The sequence below is a fragment of the Mirounga leonina genome, unplaced genomic scaffold (assembly GCF_011800145.1).
Source record: "Mirounga leonina isolate KUSES-001 unplaced genomic scaffold, KU_Mleo_1.0 Mir_172, whole genome shotgun sequence".
In the NCBI taxonomy this organism is placed as follows: Eukaryota; Metazoa; Chordata; class Mammalia; order Carnivora; family Phocidae; genus Mirounga; species Mirounga leonina.
The window spans coordinates 7125624-7146384 of NW_023270442.1; the positions used below are offsets into that span (position 1 = coordinate 7125624).

General features: G+C 38.9%; 1 protein-coding gene across 4 annotated transcripts in view; it reads right to left on the minus strand.

Moving 5' to 3' along the window:
• The window catches only part of APP (amyloid beta precursor protein), a 258633-nt gene that overhangs the window by 64887 nt on the left and 172985 nt on the right, over positions 1 to 20761 (minus strand). For all 4 annotated transcript variants that reach the window (XM_035017531.1, XM_035017532.1, XM_035017530.1 and 1 more), the window contains 2 exons: positions 15941 to 16015; positions 15088 to 15246 (listed from right to left, as the gene is read on the minus strand). In XM_035017531.1, the coding sequence (XP_034873422.1) occupies positions 15088 to 15246; positions 15941 to 16015 (234 nt within the window). The remainder of the gene's footprint in view (positions 1 to 15087; positions 15247 to 15940; positions 16016 to 20761) is intronic.

Consider the following 20761-nt stretch of genomic DNA (forward strand, 5'->3'; position numbering starts at 1 on the left):
AGAGTTCACATAAGCAAAAATACTCCAATTCAACATAAGGATTGCTTTCATCCTATCTATCTGCAGCCAGTCACCTATGAATGTTCCTCTAAGGCATTCCGTCCTGAAATGATGGTCACGGCCGGCCGAGTGTGTGAGCCAGAATATAAAGGCTCCACACTGGCCTTGGCATTACTGCATTAAATCTAAATCTCAAATTAGAGAATGGGGAGGTAATTTCTGATAACATCTGGGTCTCCCCTTTTTTCTTCCACTATCACCAAAAACACATACACTCCCACTTGGAAATTACTACTGTTAACATCAATTTTATTTTTTATTTATTTTTAGATTTTTATTTATTTGAAACAGAGAGAGATAGTGAGAGAGTGAGCACAAGCAGGGAGTGAGGCAGGCAGAGGGAGAAGCAGGCTCCCGGCTGAGCAGGGAGCCCGACGCGGGGCTTGATCCCAGGGCCCTGGGATCATGACCTGAGCCGAAGGCAGAGGCTTAACCGACTGAGCCACCCAGGTACCCCTGTTAACATCAATTTTAAAATGAACATGACAGTCCCCAAATTATCTAGGCCTCAATTTTCTCTTCTGTGCAATTCAGATAACAGTATTTTTCATACAGAGCATACTGAGTATTAAAAATGTTCTGTGATGGGGCACCTGGGTGGCTCAGTCGGTTGAGCGTCTGACTTCAGCTCAGGTCATGATCTCAGGGTCCTGGGATCAAGCTCTGCATGGGCGGGGGGGGGGGGGGGGGTCCTCTGCTCAGCAGGGAGTCTGTTTCCTCCTCTCCCTCTGCCCTCCAACTACCCCCCCCCATGCTCTGTGTTTTTCTCTCTCAAATAAATGAATAAAATCTTAAAAAAAAAAAAAGTTCTGTTAGCTACTCAGGGCAATGCTCAGTTCACAGCAGGAACACAATACACATTTATTTCTTCCACTCAGTCCTGGCCTTCAATGCCCACCCATTTCTTTCCTCTAGGCAACAGCAGTTCCACACTTACTGGCGGCTTATAGAATGAGACCATGTGCTTTATGCATAGAAACTCACCAAATTTTCCCATCAACCCTGTGACTGGGGTTTTATTGTAGATAAAACAAAGCACAAAGAAGCTAAGCTTGAGGGCTATGTGGCTAGTTACACAGCTAGTTACAGAGCTGGTCCTTGGGTACAGTGAGAACAGGTAATCCAACTCCGACTCCCAAGCCTGGTCTCTCGATCGCTGTGATCCTGATTTTCAAAGAAACTCTAACATGGACCAAGCCGAAGACAATTCCAAAAAGTAACTTACAGAGTTGAAAACAAAGAAATAATTGAGCGGTTAGAAACGAGCCTGTTCTAGGAGTCCTTGCCTGAGTGTCTAGTGCTTATAAGCTCAGATAATATTCTCTGGGGACATGATGACACCTGCTTTTTTCACTGTGTAGAAGGTCATCCAGATTTAGCTTATTCACTCTCTCAGTTGCTGTCCTTGGTTTCTGGCACTCTACTCTGCTTTAGCGACTGTGTCAGATGTGGGGAGGTGAAATAGCAAGATAGGACTGTCCTTGGTCAATGTGTTTAGGATTACTAGAAAATGAGGAAAGGTATCATAGTTAAAAGTTAGGCTTTTGCGACATGTATGGATTCTAGCTCTAAATCCACCCTTCTCATCTATTAAGATGGATAATTAAGTGGTGAATGTGGTTCACATGTTTAAGACTGCTTATTTAATACCAATATTTCCTTCATTTCAGAAATATATTCCTAACTTCCTGCTTCAAATCCCGAGAGCTTGACAATGAAATGGTAGCACACCAGGGTCTCGTGATTCCCCAAGCCTCCGTATCTCTCTACCAGGGAACAAAGCTCCTGCCAGGATAATGAGCCCTAAGAGCCCATTGTAAGCTATGATCTCATCAGTGTTTGTATGAGCTCAGATACACATTGTGTGTGTGTCTAATACAAACATCAGCCTTTTTCTTCCTAATGTCTATGCCTCGGGACATGAGATAATTCAGGAACACATTACCATGCCCCTCAATAAGTGAATTACATGGTTCTGCTTGGTTGATTTATTCATGCAAACACATTTCTAAGAATCATGCTTAGAAATGAAAAAAAAAAAAAAAGATTAGCTCTTATGGAGTAGGCACATAAATCATACCAAATAAAATGGCGGTTATGTCTACACCTCAGCAACAAATACTATTTTTAGGTAACAAAGAAAAACAAGTAATTGTTTTTAGCACTTTTAGCCAGAATACAAAATTACCAAGGCTTAAAACTAGTTATTTCTAGTGGTGTCCCGTATCCATGTACGATAGAATAACAGGGAATCTCTTAGGGTGTTTTATTTCATTATGCTAGGGCAAAGGTAAGTTTCTTAAAATTTTAATTAAAAAACACAGTAATATTCACAAAAGACTAAGAGAAGAAAACATACCTGGGATCTCTATAGAAATGTATTCTCTTAAAGTAAATGTATTACTATTGTCACAAACAGTTAAGACAAGACTGTTCATGGTATTAGAAAAATGAGCGTAAGAATTCAGTGGCTCAAGCACATTGATAGTAAGCAGAGTTTAAGAAACATGTTTTTAACCTCAATGCGTATAATTTCAATCATTCTCAAGTCTTTAAAACTTCTGTAACGAGTAATAATGTTTTTTTTTTCTGCCAAATTTCCCCTATTTTACAATTTAGATAGTGTATGTATTCATACTACAATGTGATTATACTGGCATTGGATGGCTAATCTTATTATTAAAATTTATAGCACAGAACAGAGAAAATAAAAGGAAAAGATCTGCCCCAGGGGGACTAATTACATCCAATCCTTTTTTATTATCACTATTGTTTCTGAGTGTTTAGCCTATAACAACAAAGTATCTATTTGCATCTGATATAACACTTTTCAATTGGCACTAAAATTTCTTCACTATTCACACTGCATTTAGAAAAATCATTTCAAAAAGAATTTCTTAAAGGATTTAGGCTGGGCATTACTAAAATGATTAGACTTCTTACTAAAATGGATTGGACTTAACCTAAAATAGAAGATTTACCTTTTGGAACATTAACTGTTTCTTTCTTGGAACACGAGCATAGGATATCTCCAGGCGTTAAACAGTTCCTGGCACAATTTGGTTGCTTTTTAAAAATGTTTGTTAATTAAATGAATGAATAACCTAGAGCTGAATGTGATTTCACAAACAGTGCCGGTAGCAAAATATATCTTTCCTGGTATCTGAGTTGAAAATAAGCATCTCTCCACTAAGATGCATTCCCAATTTTCATGAAACATATTGATTTTCCAGCCCCACTTGATCTATCAATCCAGAGTGCTGGATTCCTTTAGGAAGCATATTCAAACTATTATCAATAAGAATTCATTTCATCAGTTTCAAAAGATGACATAGCTTGTCTTCTTATAGCTTGGGTTTTGATGTCAGTTTGATGTAAATAATTTTGAAGGGAATTTCATGGCCTTTGCCTATATAAGATATTTTAAAAAAAATTAATTTACCCTGTTCTCAAATGTATTGCCTTTTCATTTTTTTTTTTAATGCAATTTTATATGTTTGGTGTTCCTGGGTTTGGGGTCAGTCACATACATTTAACTGACTCAATGTCAATCGTGTCTGAATGCATAGCTTTTAATTCCACAGTTCAGGTGGGAGGTATATTAAAACATGACTAACTGGCCCTATTGTTCCATTTTGTAGCTTTAGGCTTGATCTAGAAATCTGGCATCTTATCATAATAGACACTTGTGTCTTAAACCATTTTCTGACAAGAGGGAATTATATGTCATGAGCCTTTAAAGGCCCTGAGTGTAATCCCACCAAGGAGGAAGAAATAAACGAGTCACTTTATGAGGAGCACCCTAACCTTTCCAGGTCACTAGAGACTTATTCAGAAAGCCTTCTCCAGGAGCATTAAGTTGCATCCCAGTGGTTTCCAACCCTGTAACCAGGAAAGTTAATCACCTATCGAGAAAACACAAATCTCTCCTGTTTTCAGAAAACAGGTTCAAGGCTGTTATTTTCATAGTTCTACATCTTGGAGTTCAAGAAATCTTTTTTTTTTTAAATTTTTTATTAAAAAAAAGGATTGTATTTATTTATTTGAGAGAGAGAGAGAAAGAACAAGCAGGGGGGAGCAGCAGAAGCAGAGGGAGAAGCAGACTCCCTGTTGAGCAGGGAGCCTGATGTGGGGCTCAATCCCAGGACCTTGAGATCATAACCTGAGCAGAAGGCAGACGCTTAACCGAATGAGCCACCCAGGTGCCCTGGATTTCAAGAAATCTTAAGCATATACAAATGCAAAATGTATACAATTTCTGTGCAAGTTTTAAAAAAAACAATCTTAAGAGTTAAATCTTCGTCTGCTTGACATGGTCTCAGTTAAGTTTATTTTGCCACTTTGGCTCTCAGAATTTCAGCATTTCATAAGTACCCCCACTGTTGTTAAGAAAAACCTGGAGGAAAAAAAAGACATTCAGGGATGCATCCACGGGAACCTTTGGATCACAGCCGTGTTCGTCTTTAGAGCTACGAGTTGAGCTAAATTTTTAAAGTTCACTGCAAAATTCATCCACATTTCTTCAGAAGAGCACATACATGGTTTCTGTAGTTAAAAAGGCGTATAAGAAGGCCAATGACAATCCTGTGCCAAGTTGAACCCTGAAGTCTTGAAGCAACTGAGCAAAGGACAGGTTTCTTGTGACTGCCCCCATTCAGTGTCTCCAGGTTTGATAACAGGGAGGCATTAGAATCACCCCTTCCTGGCACATCCAGGTAACTGCTTTGCCTCTGGCCTTGTGCTATCATAGAACATGGCGGCCCCCAGGAGAACAGAAAGTCGTCTTTCCATCCCTTCCCTCCTCCACAGGGAAGCAGATGACTTCCTGATAGGGACTCGGCAACAAAGCCTCCACATATTCTGTCCTAACAACGTATTCTAGCTTGTCTTTTCTTAGGGAGGAAGATATCTTACTACTTCACAATCTCATTTCAACCTTCCATTAATCTTTTTTTCTAATATGGCTAACAAAAGCTAGAAAAATCCCAATTGTGAAAGAGTAGAACAATTAAACCCAATTTGCAAATGAAGGAGGAAGAATCCTTTTCATTAAGCCACATATTCCAAGTGATAGGTTATATAGATGGCAGACCTGGGAATTAAAGACAGGCTGAAATCTATAAAATACAGACAATAAGGATGGTTTTAACTCTGTCATTCATAATTAGTGACCTCTTGTTAAATCTGGTGGGCTTTATTATATAGTTTTTTTCAGGGTATTCTGTTAGTTCTCAGACATAACTGATTTGGGGTACTGTAACATAATAAGGAATGTATATTTAATATCTTTCTCTAGTCCTTGACGCAGAGCTCCTGAAACTTACAATTTCCTGAGTGACAAGGGCATCTTTTGTCAAATATTCAGTCTTAATCCCTGGTTCCTGCCACAAAAGCCTCTAAGGACCCTTGAAGTGATGAAGAGTTGTCTCTGGTATGCTAACCCAGTGACTCTTGGAGGATGGTGGCTGGTTGCTAGAGGGAGCAAGCCTGTGATTAGAGGTCTGGAACTTTCGGCCCCACCCTCTGTCCTTCAGGTGGGGAGAGGGACTGGAAATTGAGTTTAGTCACCAGTGGCCAGGGAATTAGTCAGTCTTGCCTACCTAATGGAGCCTCCATAAAAAAACCCCTCACAATGGGGTTCAGACAGCTTCCTAGTTGGTGAGAACAATGAGGTATCAGGAGAGCAGCAGGCAGAGAGGGCAGGCAAGCTCCTTCCCCCCATACCTTGCCCCACGTATGGCTTCCATCTGGTCATTCCTGAGTTACGTCCCTTATAATAAGTTGCTAACAATAAATAAAGCACTGATCTGTGTTCCGTGAGCTGTTCTAGTAAATTAACAAACCTAAGGACGGGGTCATGGGAACCCCTGATTCATGGCTGGTTGGTCAGAAGGAAAAATGTGTGTTGAAAAAATCTGACATTTGGTATTGGAGTCTGAAATACAGGACAGTCTGATAGGACTGAGCTGGGCCCTTAACCTATGGGGCCTATGCTTACGATGGGCTGTTAGTGTCAGAATTAATGTGAGGGGCAAAAAAGCTCATACATTTGGTGTCAGAATATTGAGAGTAAAGTTACACGGACCACAGCTATAAATCAGTGAAGACAGCATACAGGACTAGAATTCAGGACCTGACCCAAAGCCCAGGATCAACACTTTTGGACCAACTCTAGCATACACTGGATACAGAGCTTAGATCAACCAAGCTGAGAGCAAAGAAGGGCCAGAAATTCCCTGGACTTGCAGGGCAGGTCTTCAATTCTTTTTTAGTCAAGGAGTGAGCCATGCCAAAGCTCTTAATGATGAACAGATTAATATAATTCAGAAGGCAAAGCCCAGAGAGCTGCAGAAGAAACCATAAACAAAGGATGCTTGAAAGTATATCACAGACCTTTGAAAAGATTTGTCAAACGGTCTGATTACCTGACAAATGCCAACTGTGACATAATCTTGACTTTTTAGAAGAGAGTTACAATAATGTTTTAATTTTGCATATTCATACTTAAGTTTTGGCATTTTTGCTTCCCACATCCTCTAACTGGTTACACCATGCTCAGAGATATGGACATTTATATTTAATTTCACCTTCTCGTCATACTCCCGCTAACCACAGTGCCTTGACCTAGTGGAAACATTAATGTGAAATACCTTGAGACAAAGCTTATATAAATACAAATGCAACTGATCAGTGGATGAGCTTCACAAAATAAGTGAACTCCCTGAAACCCATGTGTAATTCTGTATGTGTGCATACACGTTTCTTGGGAGAAGATTCCTTGTTGCTATCTGTTCTAACAGGGTAAATGTCTATAATGCCCGGCAGGTAATGGCCTGTGGATCATTAAATAATGTGCTATTATGCATTTGTCTATAAAAATGAAATATTTGTTTTCATAATGGGTTTTGATTTTGAAGGATGAAATGCAAACAGTTATCAACCTCTAAATCTGTACATGCAACCTATGCTGGAATGAGATAGGGCATCCCGATGCTGTACGTTTTGACAGCATTTGATGAGCTGTTTTGACTTTAAAGGCAGTGATGAAGGAGGGCTTGCTGTGGAGGGAATCTGGTGATGAATATGGACTCAGAGGCGCAGGACAGCTTTCAAGCTAATACCTTTCCTACATACTTCATAATTTTCTTTTTTTTTTTTTAAGATTTTTATTTTTATTTTTAGAGAGAGAGCGTGCAAGAGACCATGGGATGGAAGAGGCAGAAGGAGAGGAAGACAGAGAATCTCTAGCAGACTCCACACTGAGCACAGAGCCTGATGCAGGGCTCGATCTCACAACCCTGAGATCATGATGACTTGAGCCGAAATCAAGAGTTGAATACACAACTGACTGAGCCACCCAGTCGCCCCATACTTCATAATTTTCTATTTAACTTAATTCAATTAAAAACAGAAAGCACTAGTGTCTCTTGTTTACATACTTTCCATTGGTGTTTAGAAGATCTGTCTATTGAGCCTGGTAAAAAGTCAAAGCGAGGTTAAGGAGGTCATATTGACAGGCAACAAACCACTCAGCATAGTCTACAGGATTTTGTTCAATGAATGCTAATCCTCCTGGTTTCCTTTCCACCTGTTTGTTACTGGGTCTGTCTTTAAAAGCTCTCAAGTCAATGAGTCTTCTTGTGCTCACCAATTTTTACAAATCTCAACTAAAAGTGAATGATGAATGGATGGATAATACATATATAAGGCATAAGATAGGGCGCCTGGGTGGCTCAGTCGGTTGAGCAACTGCCTTCGGCTCAGGTCATGATCCTGGAGTCCCGGGATCGAGTCCCGCATCGGGCTCCCTGCTCGGCAGGGAGTCTGCTTCTCCCTCTGACCCTCCTCCCTCTCATGCTCTCTGTCTCTCATTCTCTCTCTCTCAAATAAATAAAATCTTAAAAAAAATTAATATATATATATATATATATATATATAAGGCATAAGATAATTATTTACATTTCTCAAAGGTGATTTTCAACATAGCAGTCTTTTAAGTATATTCAGATCGGCATTACAAAATTTCTGTTGTATCAAAATCTTGAGGGAAGAATGTCTTAAATATCTTGGGATTTCTCTGTTTCAGTGCCTTCAATATTAAGAACTAGGCAAATACTTTTTAACTTATTTACCATCCATTATATTGAGGTGCAGATTGTACCGTATTTACCTTGGCATGTAGATACATGCTCTCTACACATATTCTATAAATGCTCACATCTCTTTTTTGACCCAAAGTGATTAGCAGAAAATGAAGAGTTGTAGGGAGGAGAAGGAGAGTTTGCAATATCACATGAAAATTTTTTATTTTTTATTTTTTTTGAAAAATTTTTTAAAATGGCCAAGTTAAGCACCTCAATTTTGCACCCATTAATATTAATCTCTGTCCTTTATTTTGCTGCTTCTTATTGAACATTTATTGCCCTGCTGTTAGAATGCACCAAATCTCCATCTTGGGACAAATCATGTTCTTTGATGATAAATCTCACAGATCATTACATTAATGTTCTACCAAAGAATTCTATGTGGCAGTTTTCCAGAATCTCAGGAAAATTTAACATTTGGTCAAACTAATCAGAAATGAGAAAGCAAAGCTGTTGGTGCTAAAGAAAGTGCCAATTTTCTTCTTCCCCCTCAACTGAATGTTGAGAATCTGCATGTGAGGTATCAGATATAAGCATGAAACTAATTTTAGTGTGAAGATGGCTGCAATTATGACACTGGAAATAAAAACAACACACACCAATGGCACAGAGACAAGACAGATATACATGAAAACATTTTCTAATTCTCACTTCCACGTAGAAAATGCTTAAAAGTCATTGCAGTCAGGGGGCACCTGGGTGGCTCAGTCAATTAAGTGGCCTGCTTGAGATTCTCTCTCTCCCCACCCCTCCCCCCAACGCTCTCTCTCTCTTTCTCTCTCTCAAATAAGTAAATGAATCTTAAAAAAAGAATTGTTGCAGTCAGGATAATAATTAGGATGTTGTCTAATGGGAGATGTAACATCCTATCTATAAAGATACCAAAAAGCTCAAAATTACAAAGAAAGCTTTTATAATTCGTCTCTCATCTTTTAACACATTTCAGTTCTTACTAATTAGGAGCTCCTGAGTTTTCCCACACCTAAGCCTACCATGGGAAGCTTTATTTTAAACAGAAATTCCTATCTAGTCTTTAGTTTAACTGCACAGGAGTTTGCTTAAGGCTAACTGCCCTCCAGATTGCAGAGAATGTTGGACAGTCAGGCGGTATCATTGTCTTCTCTCCATCTAGGAAAGAGAATCCTGACAGCTACAAAAAGGAAGGTTCAGACCATATTCAGCTCATCTTTCATGAGGCTGTAAGTTGCTTGATAGGAGCTCTGAGAAAGTAGGAAGTCAAGCACAGGTAGAAGTCTTGAATAATGATAATTTAGTTTTAGGAAGTACTTGAGTTTGGTAGTGATCCATTGTGTGATGCAACTCTGGAGAGGAATTTCACATTTCTTGGGAGGTGGCGGGGGGTGAGGGGGGAGGATAACTCTGATTTTCCAAGGAAACTTTTTTTTTTTTTTTAAGATTTTATTTATTTATTTGAAAGAGAGAGTGAGAGAGAGAGCACAAGAGGGGTGAGCGGAAGAGGGAGAAGCAGACTCCCTGCTGAGCAGGGAGTCCGATGCGGAACTCGATCCCAGGACTCCAGGATCATGACCTGAGCCGAAGGCAGTTGCTTAACCAACTGAGCCACCCAGGCGCCCCTTCCAAAGAAACTTTAAGAAAAGTGAAAAAAATTAAAGGGGCCGATCCTTAGAAGAGTCACTAGTCCTCTATAGATTAAGAGTTTATGCTGAGTGCAAAGACCAAACTATTCCTGAGGAAAATGCAACTGCTTCATCTCTTGTAATATTGGAAGTATTTGGATACTGCAAAATTCTACGTATACTTCAAACAAAGCACTTGTAGATTACCCATTTACTGGATCAGCCAGCAGGCACAAAATTCATGAAACAGGAAATTTAGAACATAAAACACACACAGACATGGGGACTTATAAATGAAATTCATTGTACAGCAAGGCATTCTAGCTGCACAAAAACATCATCACATAATACTTCCAAGCTCGAGTTGGAAAATGTAGATAAAATTATGGATTAAACCTCAGCCTCAGAGAGACCATGGAAACAATCCATGTTGTTTCAGATTCCCATGTGGCAAAGGCTGGGACTGGTGGAATATGGTCAGCGTTAATGGGATAATTATTTTGAAGGTGCTCTCAGCTGTAGAATCCACAGGAAAAGAAAACTTTGACTAATTAATTTCCTTATATTCAGCTAACATTTACTGAATATTTCATATTTTCTAGGCACTGTGTTAAGTATGATGAAGATCTCAGAAAAATTTATTTATGGCTCCAATATAAGACATGACGTTCCTCAGACAGTAACGGGCACACCCCTTATTTATTTATTTATTTTTTGATTTGTCTTTCAACAGCAATACAGAAAAGTTCTTAAAAAGGGACTTAGAATTTTCTTGCATTTTTCCAAAGTACAGAGCTAAGTGCCGTATCAAGCTATGCATTAAACACTCAAAATAAAATTTAAATAAAACTCATTAACTTAACAGAAATGGCAGGTAATGCCAAGATTGTAGGCCTGTGACTATCCAGCCCCAGTTTTTATTACATGGGAAAGTTTTACGCATGTCTAGGTAAGAATTCAACAGGCTTCTTGGATCAGTCAACAACAATCCGATTTTTTTTTAAGATTTTATTTTTTTGAGAGAGTGAAAGAGAGAAGGGGGGCAGGGAGGGAGAGAGAGAGAACACGAGCAAGGGGAGGGGGAGAGGGAGAAGCAGGGAGCCCAACGTGGGACTCCATCTTAGAACCCTGGGATCATGACCTGACCCAAAGGCAGATGCTTCACTGACTGAGCCACCCAGGTGCCCCTGATTTTTTTGGACAGTAAAACAGTTCTCCCTAATCCAGTCTTTAATTTTTATTTCAAATAAACATGATGTTTAATTCTACAGGAAGAGATCGACAGGCCCAGAACAAGCACGATTATGACCAGTCTGAAATGATCCCCCCTGGTAACACAGGAAGCTTTGGCAAATATTCTTCTCATCACTGTCTTTCTTGTGATGGCAGATTGGGCGGAACTGAAACTTCTGAAAGGTGCATTTGTTAAGGACTCCATTCAGTCCTCATCTTATATTTAGCTCTATCAATGTCCACATAGCAAAGACCCTCCTTTGGAGATTGGACTTTTGGCTGGAACACTCCACTAAATGTCAGCAATTAAGATTCTTGTCTCAACACCCACCCCCCTGCCCTGCCTTGGCTAAGGATCCCAATGGCTCTGACCCCAAAACTGAGTCTTCTATAAAAAGAGGACCAAGGAGTCAAGGGACTTCTCCAAATGCATGTAAACAGAATTTTACTGAACAGTGCTAGGACAGAGATTTTTTTTTTCTGACTAGAAAATGAAAATGCTAATGTGATATTCTTTTTCAAAAGCTTTTTGTTCAGAGAGGAAGCGTGGTCTAGTAAGAGGGCACTGTGGTGGTCAGCTGTGATTCGGAGCTCCACCCTGTCCGTTAACCAGGGTAGCGGTGTCACCCTGAACCAGACACTCGATCTCAGTGATGTCAATGGTGGAACAGGGTCAATCCTGTCTCACCATCTGTATAAGAGTACCGGAAGCTCTTTTAGGGTTCCTCAGAGCTTTCTGTGCTGTAACATCAGCAGAAAAAGAATCAAAATAAGGGGCATCAGTGTAAGTGGGTGGCTATTTGGTTTTGTTCCATAATATATGTAGACTGCTCCTTTCAGCCAAGATGGAGTAATGAGAACCAGATTTACCGGACAGCCTGTAACAACCAGAATAGACAGAACTATGTTTCTAAAAGATATTAGACATCAGGTGGCAGGTAGTGAATGCTGTGAAAAGGGAAACGAATGATATGAGCTCTCCGACTCCTCAAGCTTGTTGCCATGCATTTCCAAGCTGTCACTCCATGTGCAGGACCAGCTGGAGCCTGGTGGACCCCACAGTTAAGGTAGGTGAGTGAGTCTAGAAGGACGAAGGCAGCCAGTAATTGCAGGACAGTGCTGGGAGGACAGAGTTGCCCAGATTTGCATGCAATGCCCCTTGAGAAAGTAGCTGAGTAATGATCAGGGCATGCAAGTAAAAGAACCCAACCGAGGCCGGGGGGAAGAAACCATCCAAATGGATTAGAGGCAACAGTGCCTGGTGTTCACACAGGTCAGGAATAGCACCTGTTCCCACCATCCAGATGGGAAAACAGTACTCATGGCGGATTACTCAGGAGAATCCTAACCTCCATATTGGAGAAGAAGGAGCCATAAGCTGATAACTGCTCTGATCCCAACCTAACAAGTCTTTTTTTTAAAGATTTTATTTATTTATTTGAGAGAGAGAATGAGAGAGAGAGCATGAGAGGGGTGAGGGTCAGAGGGAGAAGCAGACTCCCTGCTGAGCAGGGAGCCCGATGCGGGACTCGATCCCGGGACTCCAGGATCATGACCTGAGCCGAAGGCAGTTGCTTAACCAACTGAGCCACCCAGGCGCCCCTCAACCTAACAAGTCTTAAAAGCAAAACCCGAAAGGCTCAAACTGTTTCTGAGTAATTTAACAACATTGCAGAACCAAGCTCAAGAATAGAGGTATATAAAAGTACCCAGCACTCAAGGTAAACTTCACAATGTCTGATGGCCAATAAAAAATTACTAGGTATGAAATGATGAAGGGAAATATCACATATAATGAAAAAAAAATCAATCAAATCGACCCAAAGCTGACACAGATGTTAGAGGTGGCAACCAAAGATATTACAGGTTACTATATATAATACATTCCACAGGTTCAAAAACTTAAGAAATGGAATATATAAAAATAACAAACAAAAACCAGACTAAACTTCTAGATATGAAATGTTCGAGATGAAAAATAGCCAGATGGGGTTAACGGCTGATTGAAATCCCCATGGCACATCATAATCAAATTACTCAAAACTGGTGATAAAGAGAAAATCTTCAGAGCAGCCAGATTAAAAAAAAAAAAAAAAAAGATAAGGGTGCCTGGGAGGCTCAGTTGGTTAAGCATCTGACCCTTGATTTCCACTCAGGTCATGATCTCAGGGTCATGATCTCAGGCTCTGTACTGGGTGTGGAGTCTGCTTAAGAGTCTCTCTCTCCCTTTGCCCACTTCCCCCTCTCCCTGAAAAAAATATAATAAAAAAGATATATTATTTACAGAGACAAAGGATATAACTATTCTTGTGGGAAACAATGCAAGTAAGACAATGGAATATCATTAAAATGGCTGAAGAAGAAAACTTCATCCTAAAATTCTATACCCAGCAAAAATGTCTATCAAAAACAAAGGTGAAATAAAGATCTTTTCAGATACACTCAAGCAAAAGAATTCTTTACCAATCTACATGCATTAAAAAAAATTTTACAGGAAGTCCTCTGGGTAGAAGGAAAATAATTCCAGATGGATCTATGCAAGGAATAAAGAGCACCAGAAATGGTAAATGTTCTTCTTATGATGTAAAACTCTTTAAAAGATAACTTTCCATTTAAAAGAAAATTAACAATAATGTAGTATGGAAAAAGTATGACAACAACAGCCTAAAGATTGGGAAAAAGGAAATGAAAGAATTTGAGTATGAGGTTCTTCTAATGTACCTGAAATGGCATAATATCATTTGTACTGGTATAATATTGTGAACTGTTAGAAATATTTTCTAAAACCCTAAGGCAAATAGTAAAATAACAAAATAATGAGTTACAGCTCAAGACCCTACAAAAGAAAATAACAAAAAACGTTCTTTTAGTCCAAATTTGGCAAAAAAAAAAAAAAAAAAAGAAAAAGAAAAAGAGGAAAAGGGGACAAAGAACATATGGGACAAATAGGAAACACAGCAAGATGACAGATTTAGGTATAACTGTATCAATAACTTCAAGAAGTATTCTTCTCAACTAAAAGGCAAGATCCAACTATATGCTGCCTACAAGAAATGCACATCAAATATAAAGACATTTAGGTTAAATAAAAGTACAAGGATGGAAAAATGATATGCTATGATGACATTAATCAAAATAAAGCTGAAATAGCTTTAATATTAGATACAGTAATTTCAGAGCAAAATATATTACCTGGGAGAAGAAGGGCATTTCGTAATGAGAAGGGGAGGGTGAAGGAGGACGTAACAACTCTCAATGTTTATGCACCTAAAAACAAAGCCTCAAAATACAAAAAGCAAAACCTGATAGCATCACATGAGAAAATGTCAGAGACTTTAATGTCTCTTACTCAGTAACAGATAGAACAAACAGACATAATGCACAGAATGTTTCTTATGTCGAAAGTAAGCTCTCCCATGAAGCCTCATTGAGGAGATGTACCTGCATTGCTTGGTAAGCCTTTCTGCGCATATATTGCTGAAAACCTCAAATAAGCCTCCTGACGCCTCCTGACATAAGCTGACACCACGACTGACTCGGGCTTCCCCTCGGAGACTATGGATGCTGCTCTGAGCAGGAAACTTGAGGTCTAGCTCCTGTTAGGACTTTAAAAATCCTCACAACTCGGCCAAATCCCAACTCTTCATGACACTCGGTTACAGGTCATGAGATGAGGAAGCAAGGCTTGGTTATTTATAAGAATCTTGCCAGCTTTTGTGGTTCCCTGAGTTCAGCTGGCCCATGAAATGTCACCGCCCCAGCCATGTCAACTTGGGTCAGGTGTTGCTCAGTGAGTCACTTGGGAAGCCTGACTTGGCTTGGGAGGTCTGACCGCTCTGTGGAAGGGTGTGAGTTCTACAGCGCTGAGATGACCCTGTGCAGGCAGCTACCCCGTGACCCCACAACATAACCTCCAGGACAAGGTGAACTGAGGTGCTCACAACACTTGTCACGTTCTTTCTCGTGGCCTTCGGTCCCCAGAGTCCCCAGGGTCCCCAGGGCCCCCAGGCCTCCCGTGTGTGCGGTGCCCTGAAGGCAGTTGGGAGACCTACCCGAGGAGGGACGGCCTGCAGGGCAGTGATGTAATTCTCCAGAGCCAGGCGGCGGCGGTCATTGAGCATGGCTTCCACTCGGGCCATGTGCGTCTCCACCAGTTGCTGCCTCTCATTGGCTGCTTCCTGCTCCAGAGACTCCACCTTCTCCTGGAAGTGCTGCCATTGCAAACACACGCACACGTCAGTCTGGGACGGAGCAAGCGGGATAGGGCAGCAAATCCAAGTGTTTCCAGAGGGGCAACGTATTTCATTTCACTCAAAGATTTATGGTCATGCCCACATTTTGACTAATTCAGCATGTTTTATGGGCTTCCTCCCTTATCCAGTACCCCATCCCCAAACCTGATTTCTCACCGTAAATCATTATTTTGTATGGTCCCTGAAGCCGGATTTGACTAACCGTAACACAGGATAAATTTCTGTGCTCTTAAGACTCTGAATTCTGTTGCAAATAAAAAAAAAAAAATTCCTCTTTTACTCAAAGTACTTTAATTTCAGGAAATGACCAGGAGAATCACAGTTTCCTCGGAGGTAGTTTTTGAGAGGAGTTCCTGTTACAAATTCTAATCATGGTGTAATTTTTGTCAAGGGAAGCATCAGCAACAGATTTTGGCCATTAAAATGATATATGATTGATAAAAAGCAGACGGCAAGTAACAATAAGAGTTTTATGGAAATGAATTATGACTTGAGCTAATTAAAAGCAAATACAAGGAAAGGTTTAAGAAACTGAATTACTGGACAATGATGAGCAATAGTCCAAATTGATGGGAATACAAACAATCCTCCAGAGATGCTGGAAAATGTGTAAGGCCTGCACTGCTGGGTGGAGAAGTGGCCTGGGTTTTACCTGAATAACTGCTTTCTTGTCGGCTTTAGGCAAGTTCTTTGCTTGTCGTTCTGCCTCTTCCCATTCTCGCATGACCTACAAAATGAGAAAACATTTGAATTTAAAATCATCAGTTCTTTTTTTTCCAACTTATATTTAATTAGACATTATTTTCTTTCTGAACTTGACATTTTGAATGTTTTCAAAAAATGATCCCATTCCAGTCCTATCTCAGAACAATTTATTTGACCTCCAGCTAAGATGTAGATCATCTATCGTAGCAGTATATTAAACATAAATGATCACGTTTACTGAAGGAACATGGCCCTTTGAAACACAGATGGTCTTTTTCTCTTTTCCTCAGAAATGGCTGAAAGTCATTTTGTTTGATGTGCACAGATGTCAACGATTCATAAAAGGTGTGTGTGTGTGTGTGTGTATATATTTCTTGAACAAGGATTTCCACCATTAAATTGAGTGCGTTAGTTTTATTCTTCTGTGAAAGCAAGTTATAAAATTTCAAACAGTAAAGCAGGGGAAGGCATGAACATTTTATGCATGTGCACACATGTCACGAACACACTACCAAAAAGAAGTACACGATGGAGGAAGGAAGAGAAGGCCTCCATTGTCAGAATTCCTCAGAGCCACTGATGGGTAGTGAGGGCCTTTTGCTCACCAACCCCCATCATGAACAGCAAAGAATATCCGAAGTATCTCCAGAAATTCCAAGACAGTACACATTATAATGTTCCGGACGTAGCAAAACGCATTTTTGGCAAGTAATGCTAATTTAGTAACCAGGCTAATCTGTTTGATAGGGAAAGAAAGCTTCCTCATCTCGTCCTTGAAGTTGACCCAGGACTACCCTGAGAGAGGTTCATTCATTGGCCTGAATGCCAAGAGGAGAGGTCTGCAGCTCTACATGTTGTTGAAGTGAAATGATACTAGATTCTTAACCACCTACGGCTGCGTTTCCTTTTCAAGTGTACTACTCGCTGTCAGGCAGAGGTTTTTTAAGTGCAACTCATAACTGAGCCAGGCGAAATAAAGAGTAGAAGATCAAGTAAGCAACAGAACCGTCTGCTGACAGATGTGTACTTTCATACTTTGCAGACATACAAAGCATGAAAGAACCTGATTTCTGTACTACAAGAGCCTGTTATTTATGGGTATTTATCCCTAAGGAATGGATTTTTCTGACATCCTTCAAGATAAAAAAAGAGAGAGAGACTTGGATAAAAAACTACTGATAGAGAATTTCTAGGAGATAAAACATCAAATCACTGTGTGGGTTTTTATTTAGGTATTTTATTATCTAGCATTAATTTGCTGTATATGATATAAGACTAGCTTCCTAGTGTTCTTTTTATGAAATTATGGAGAAAATAGAATGGAGTGAATTTTCTACTATACTTGAAGAACATGTAAAAAAAATAACTTAAAAAGGTCACAACAAAATTAGAACAAATGCCCCACTGCTATGAATAAGAACAGAATACAAAAGAAAAGAAACATACTGTCCTGGATGCTTCGGAGTCTCTAAGAGTTAATGAAGGGCACCTGTAGGGAGGGGGCTACTGAAGATTACCTTTGCTTTATGGATGAGATAAGGCTTGCAGCTTGCAATAAAAATATTTCAATTTCCTGCTTTGAGAATGTTCACAGTGGCAGTACTCTACCATGAACTCTTCAGGCAAGGAATCTCAAAATTAGTTTGAGAAGCCAAATGTCTTACTGGAATGTGAAAACTGATTTCCTGCATATCTTTACATTTTTACCATCCCACCTTGCACATTCAGAACCTGGCCTGTAAACTTTGAGCTAGGGAAATACATGGAATAATTAGAGAGATTTATCTGGTTAATAAATTGAAAATAAACAATGAAATTGAATTTGATTTTCAGAGCAATGTAACAATATCCTATACCCTCACAAATAAAACAATTCACTGATACCATCACCCTAGGCCTATGTAATGCAAGATAAACACACACCGTAGGCTCAACATCTCTCTGAACAATGGCTACCACTGAGGTGTCCCAATACTAGGTAACATTACTGCAGATCTGCTACGTAAATAAGTGCTTTATAAAATCTGTGGGATTAGTTATGGTGATCTCCATTTTATGGACCAGATTAAGTCAACTGCTCAAGGTCATGGAGGAAAAAAAAAATGGAGAAGGATATAAACCAAGATCTTTGTGGCTCTAAGGACCATGTTTTTATCATCTATGGCCCAATTTGCCATTATAAAATATAAAAATTACATATATATTATATATATGTGATTTATATAAATTATATTCTTATATAACTATATAATTATATAAATATATCTAGTTATATATAATATATAAATTTATATATAGATATATAATGTTATATATACATATAAGTATAGATAAATTATATATATAATTATATAAAATTGTTCAATGGTAAATTCAATAGGTGAGCTAAGTTTCCTTGTATTTGGTGACAGGAAAAGGACTATTCCTAAGATATCGATGCTTATCTTAAAAATAATAAATTCAGAGAAAGGTCAAATTTCATTTTGAAGAATTTCATTTTAAGTATATATTAAAACCGCTAAGTCCATAAGTAGTATTTATAATTATTATAGGATATATAAATATATAAAAACATTTATAAACTTTTCAGAATCTTCTATTTGCTAGATACTATTCAGAACATATGGCAACAGAAATCTACAAGTTTAGTTATGATGCCCAACAACCAAATACCAAAATACCCCAAATACCAACCCCCCCAAATCTCTGTATTCATAAGAAAACAAATAGTAACAAAAATTACAATAAAAATAAATTAAAATTCTCAGGTTGCTCCATATATTCTTGTAAAGCAATTTCCCACTGAATGAACAAAAGTATCAGTATCATCAGATTTATGGCTCTTCAAAGACTTGGCTGTTTCCTGTAGAGAAAATGACAACTAATACTAATAGACATTTGAGAGGCAGGCAGGCAAGTTCAAAGGCAAACAGAATTCAGTACCACTGATTATGAAGGTAAGTGTTAATCTCAGGCGTCTCTCTTTCCTGTGACCACTGGAATGAGATTGCATCTCTTAAGTTAGGTCAGATATAGTTAATAACTAAAAGATGAAGAAATTCCATAAAAATTTATATGGTTAAATAGATGTGCTAAACTAAAACTAAGTTACTATTCCAGGAAAGATCTAGAATATCTGAAACTGACATGTATAACAAAAAGTCACTAATAAGTTACTTGGCACTGGAGATGCCAAGGGGAGCTTTCAGTGTTTATCTTTTTTTATTATTCGTTTTTTGGACTTCATTGACCCTGAAATGAAATTTGAGGCCAGTGAGAAGGCTCTGAAAGCTTCAGAAGCAAACAGTGAGATAGGATTTAAGTTTAAAAGATGCCATTTCGGGGGCAATAAATACAACTCAACTGCTTTCTTAACAGTGTTTTTCCTAATGAAAAATCCTGTTTTCTAGAAGAACTGCCTTCAGGTGAAACCTCACTATTCCACTCTACCTAGCTTCCTAGTTCAACTTGCTTTTAGGTTCTCATCATGGCCAACAACTATAATTGCACATTATATTCCAGAGCCAAAGTATTTTAACTCTTTTTCCCCTCCCTTGTTACTATTCCAAAATAAATCCAAGCATCATGGTCACTCGTCTTAAAAAAAAGAAAGTAATTGTGTTGTGTCTTTCTAGATACATTAAGCAGTTGCTTTAAAATACAGATTTTATTAAAATAAGTAAATAAAATATAGGTTTTATTATATTCAAGTATAGTGAGGTCAACAGATCAGGAGACAGATGCCATTGAAAAGATTATTACTCACACACAGTTCCCAAGAGGAGACGCCATGCAATGCCACTGAGGGAAGGAAGGCGGAGAAGCACCAGGGTGGGTCAGGAGGCAGAGGAAGTGAGGGGAAAATGTAGCCAGGAGTCTGTGGCTTCCTTGGGAAGGAGTGGGCGAGTCATGGTAAGCAGGTGAAGCAGGCTTAGATTTGGCTGGTTTGAACAATTTTGGTATAAGGGTATAGGGTCTGTCCCTAGATGTCTGGTGCCTAGCCTTAAAGTGGGCAGGTGGAGAGTGGGTCAGAGTGTAAGAGCAAGATGAAGAAGGTATCCGGGGGAAATGGGCTTTGGAGAGGCTGGTTTGATTATGAAAGGTGTGCCCGAAGGCTAGCCATTTGCTACCTCTAGGAATTGGCGAACCGTGGGAGGGGCAGTCTCCCTAGAGTTAGTAAGGCCTCAAATGTCAAAACACCAGAAAATACAGAAAATTAAAGCCCATAATTAATGCACTCTTCTAAAGACTTCCTGTGATCTTAGAAAATATATGGCAGACTCATTCATGAATCCTATTTAATGTCTATTATGAAAGCTTTTAAGTATTTGTGCTAAATATTGCCAAAATTAGTAATACCTTCTGATATTTACTATAAAATATTAACACCAAAAAAGGGAATGGTTGACTTTGACCTGAGAGATTTCCTCATTCACTCATTTATGTTTCCTTAAATCTGACTTTTCCTATTTTTTTTTTTTTCACTCTGAATTGTAGGCTTCAAGTTAGGCAGTAATTGACAAGGAAGTGCTGATACATATTTGTTGAATGAATGATGAATGAATGAATGAATGAATAATCTGAGAAAGGGCTAAAATTAATATTTATCTGTAATAAATACAATATCCAGCAACTGGTATGACATATCAGAAACTGTAATTGATATTATTAGATATAAATTAGTCAGGTTTTAAAAAAATTTTCCAATTTGTTTCATAAAGAATCTGCTAAAAAACAAGCAAACAAGCCAGGGTTTGCCAAACAATGT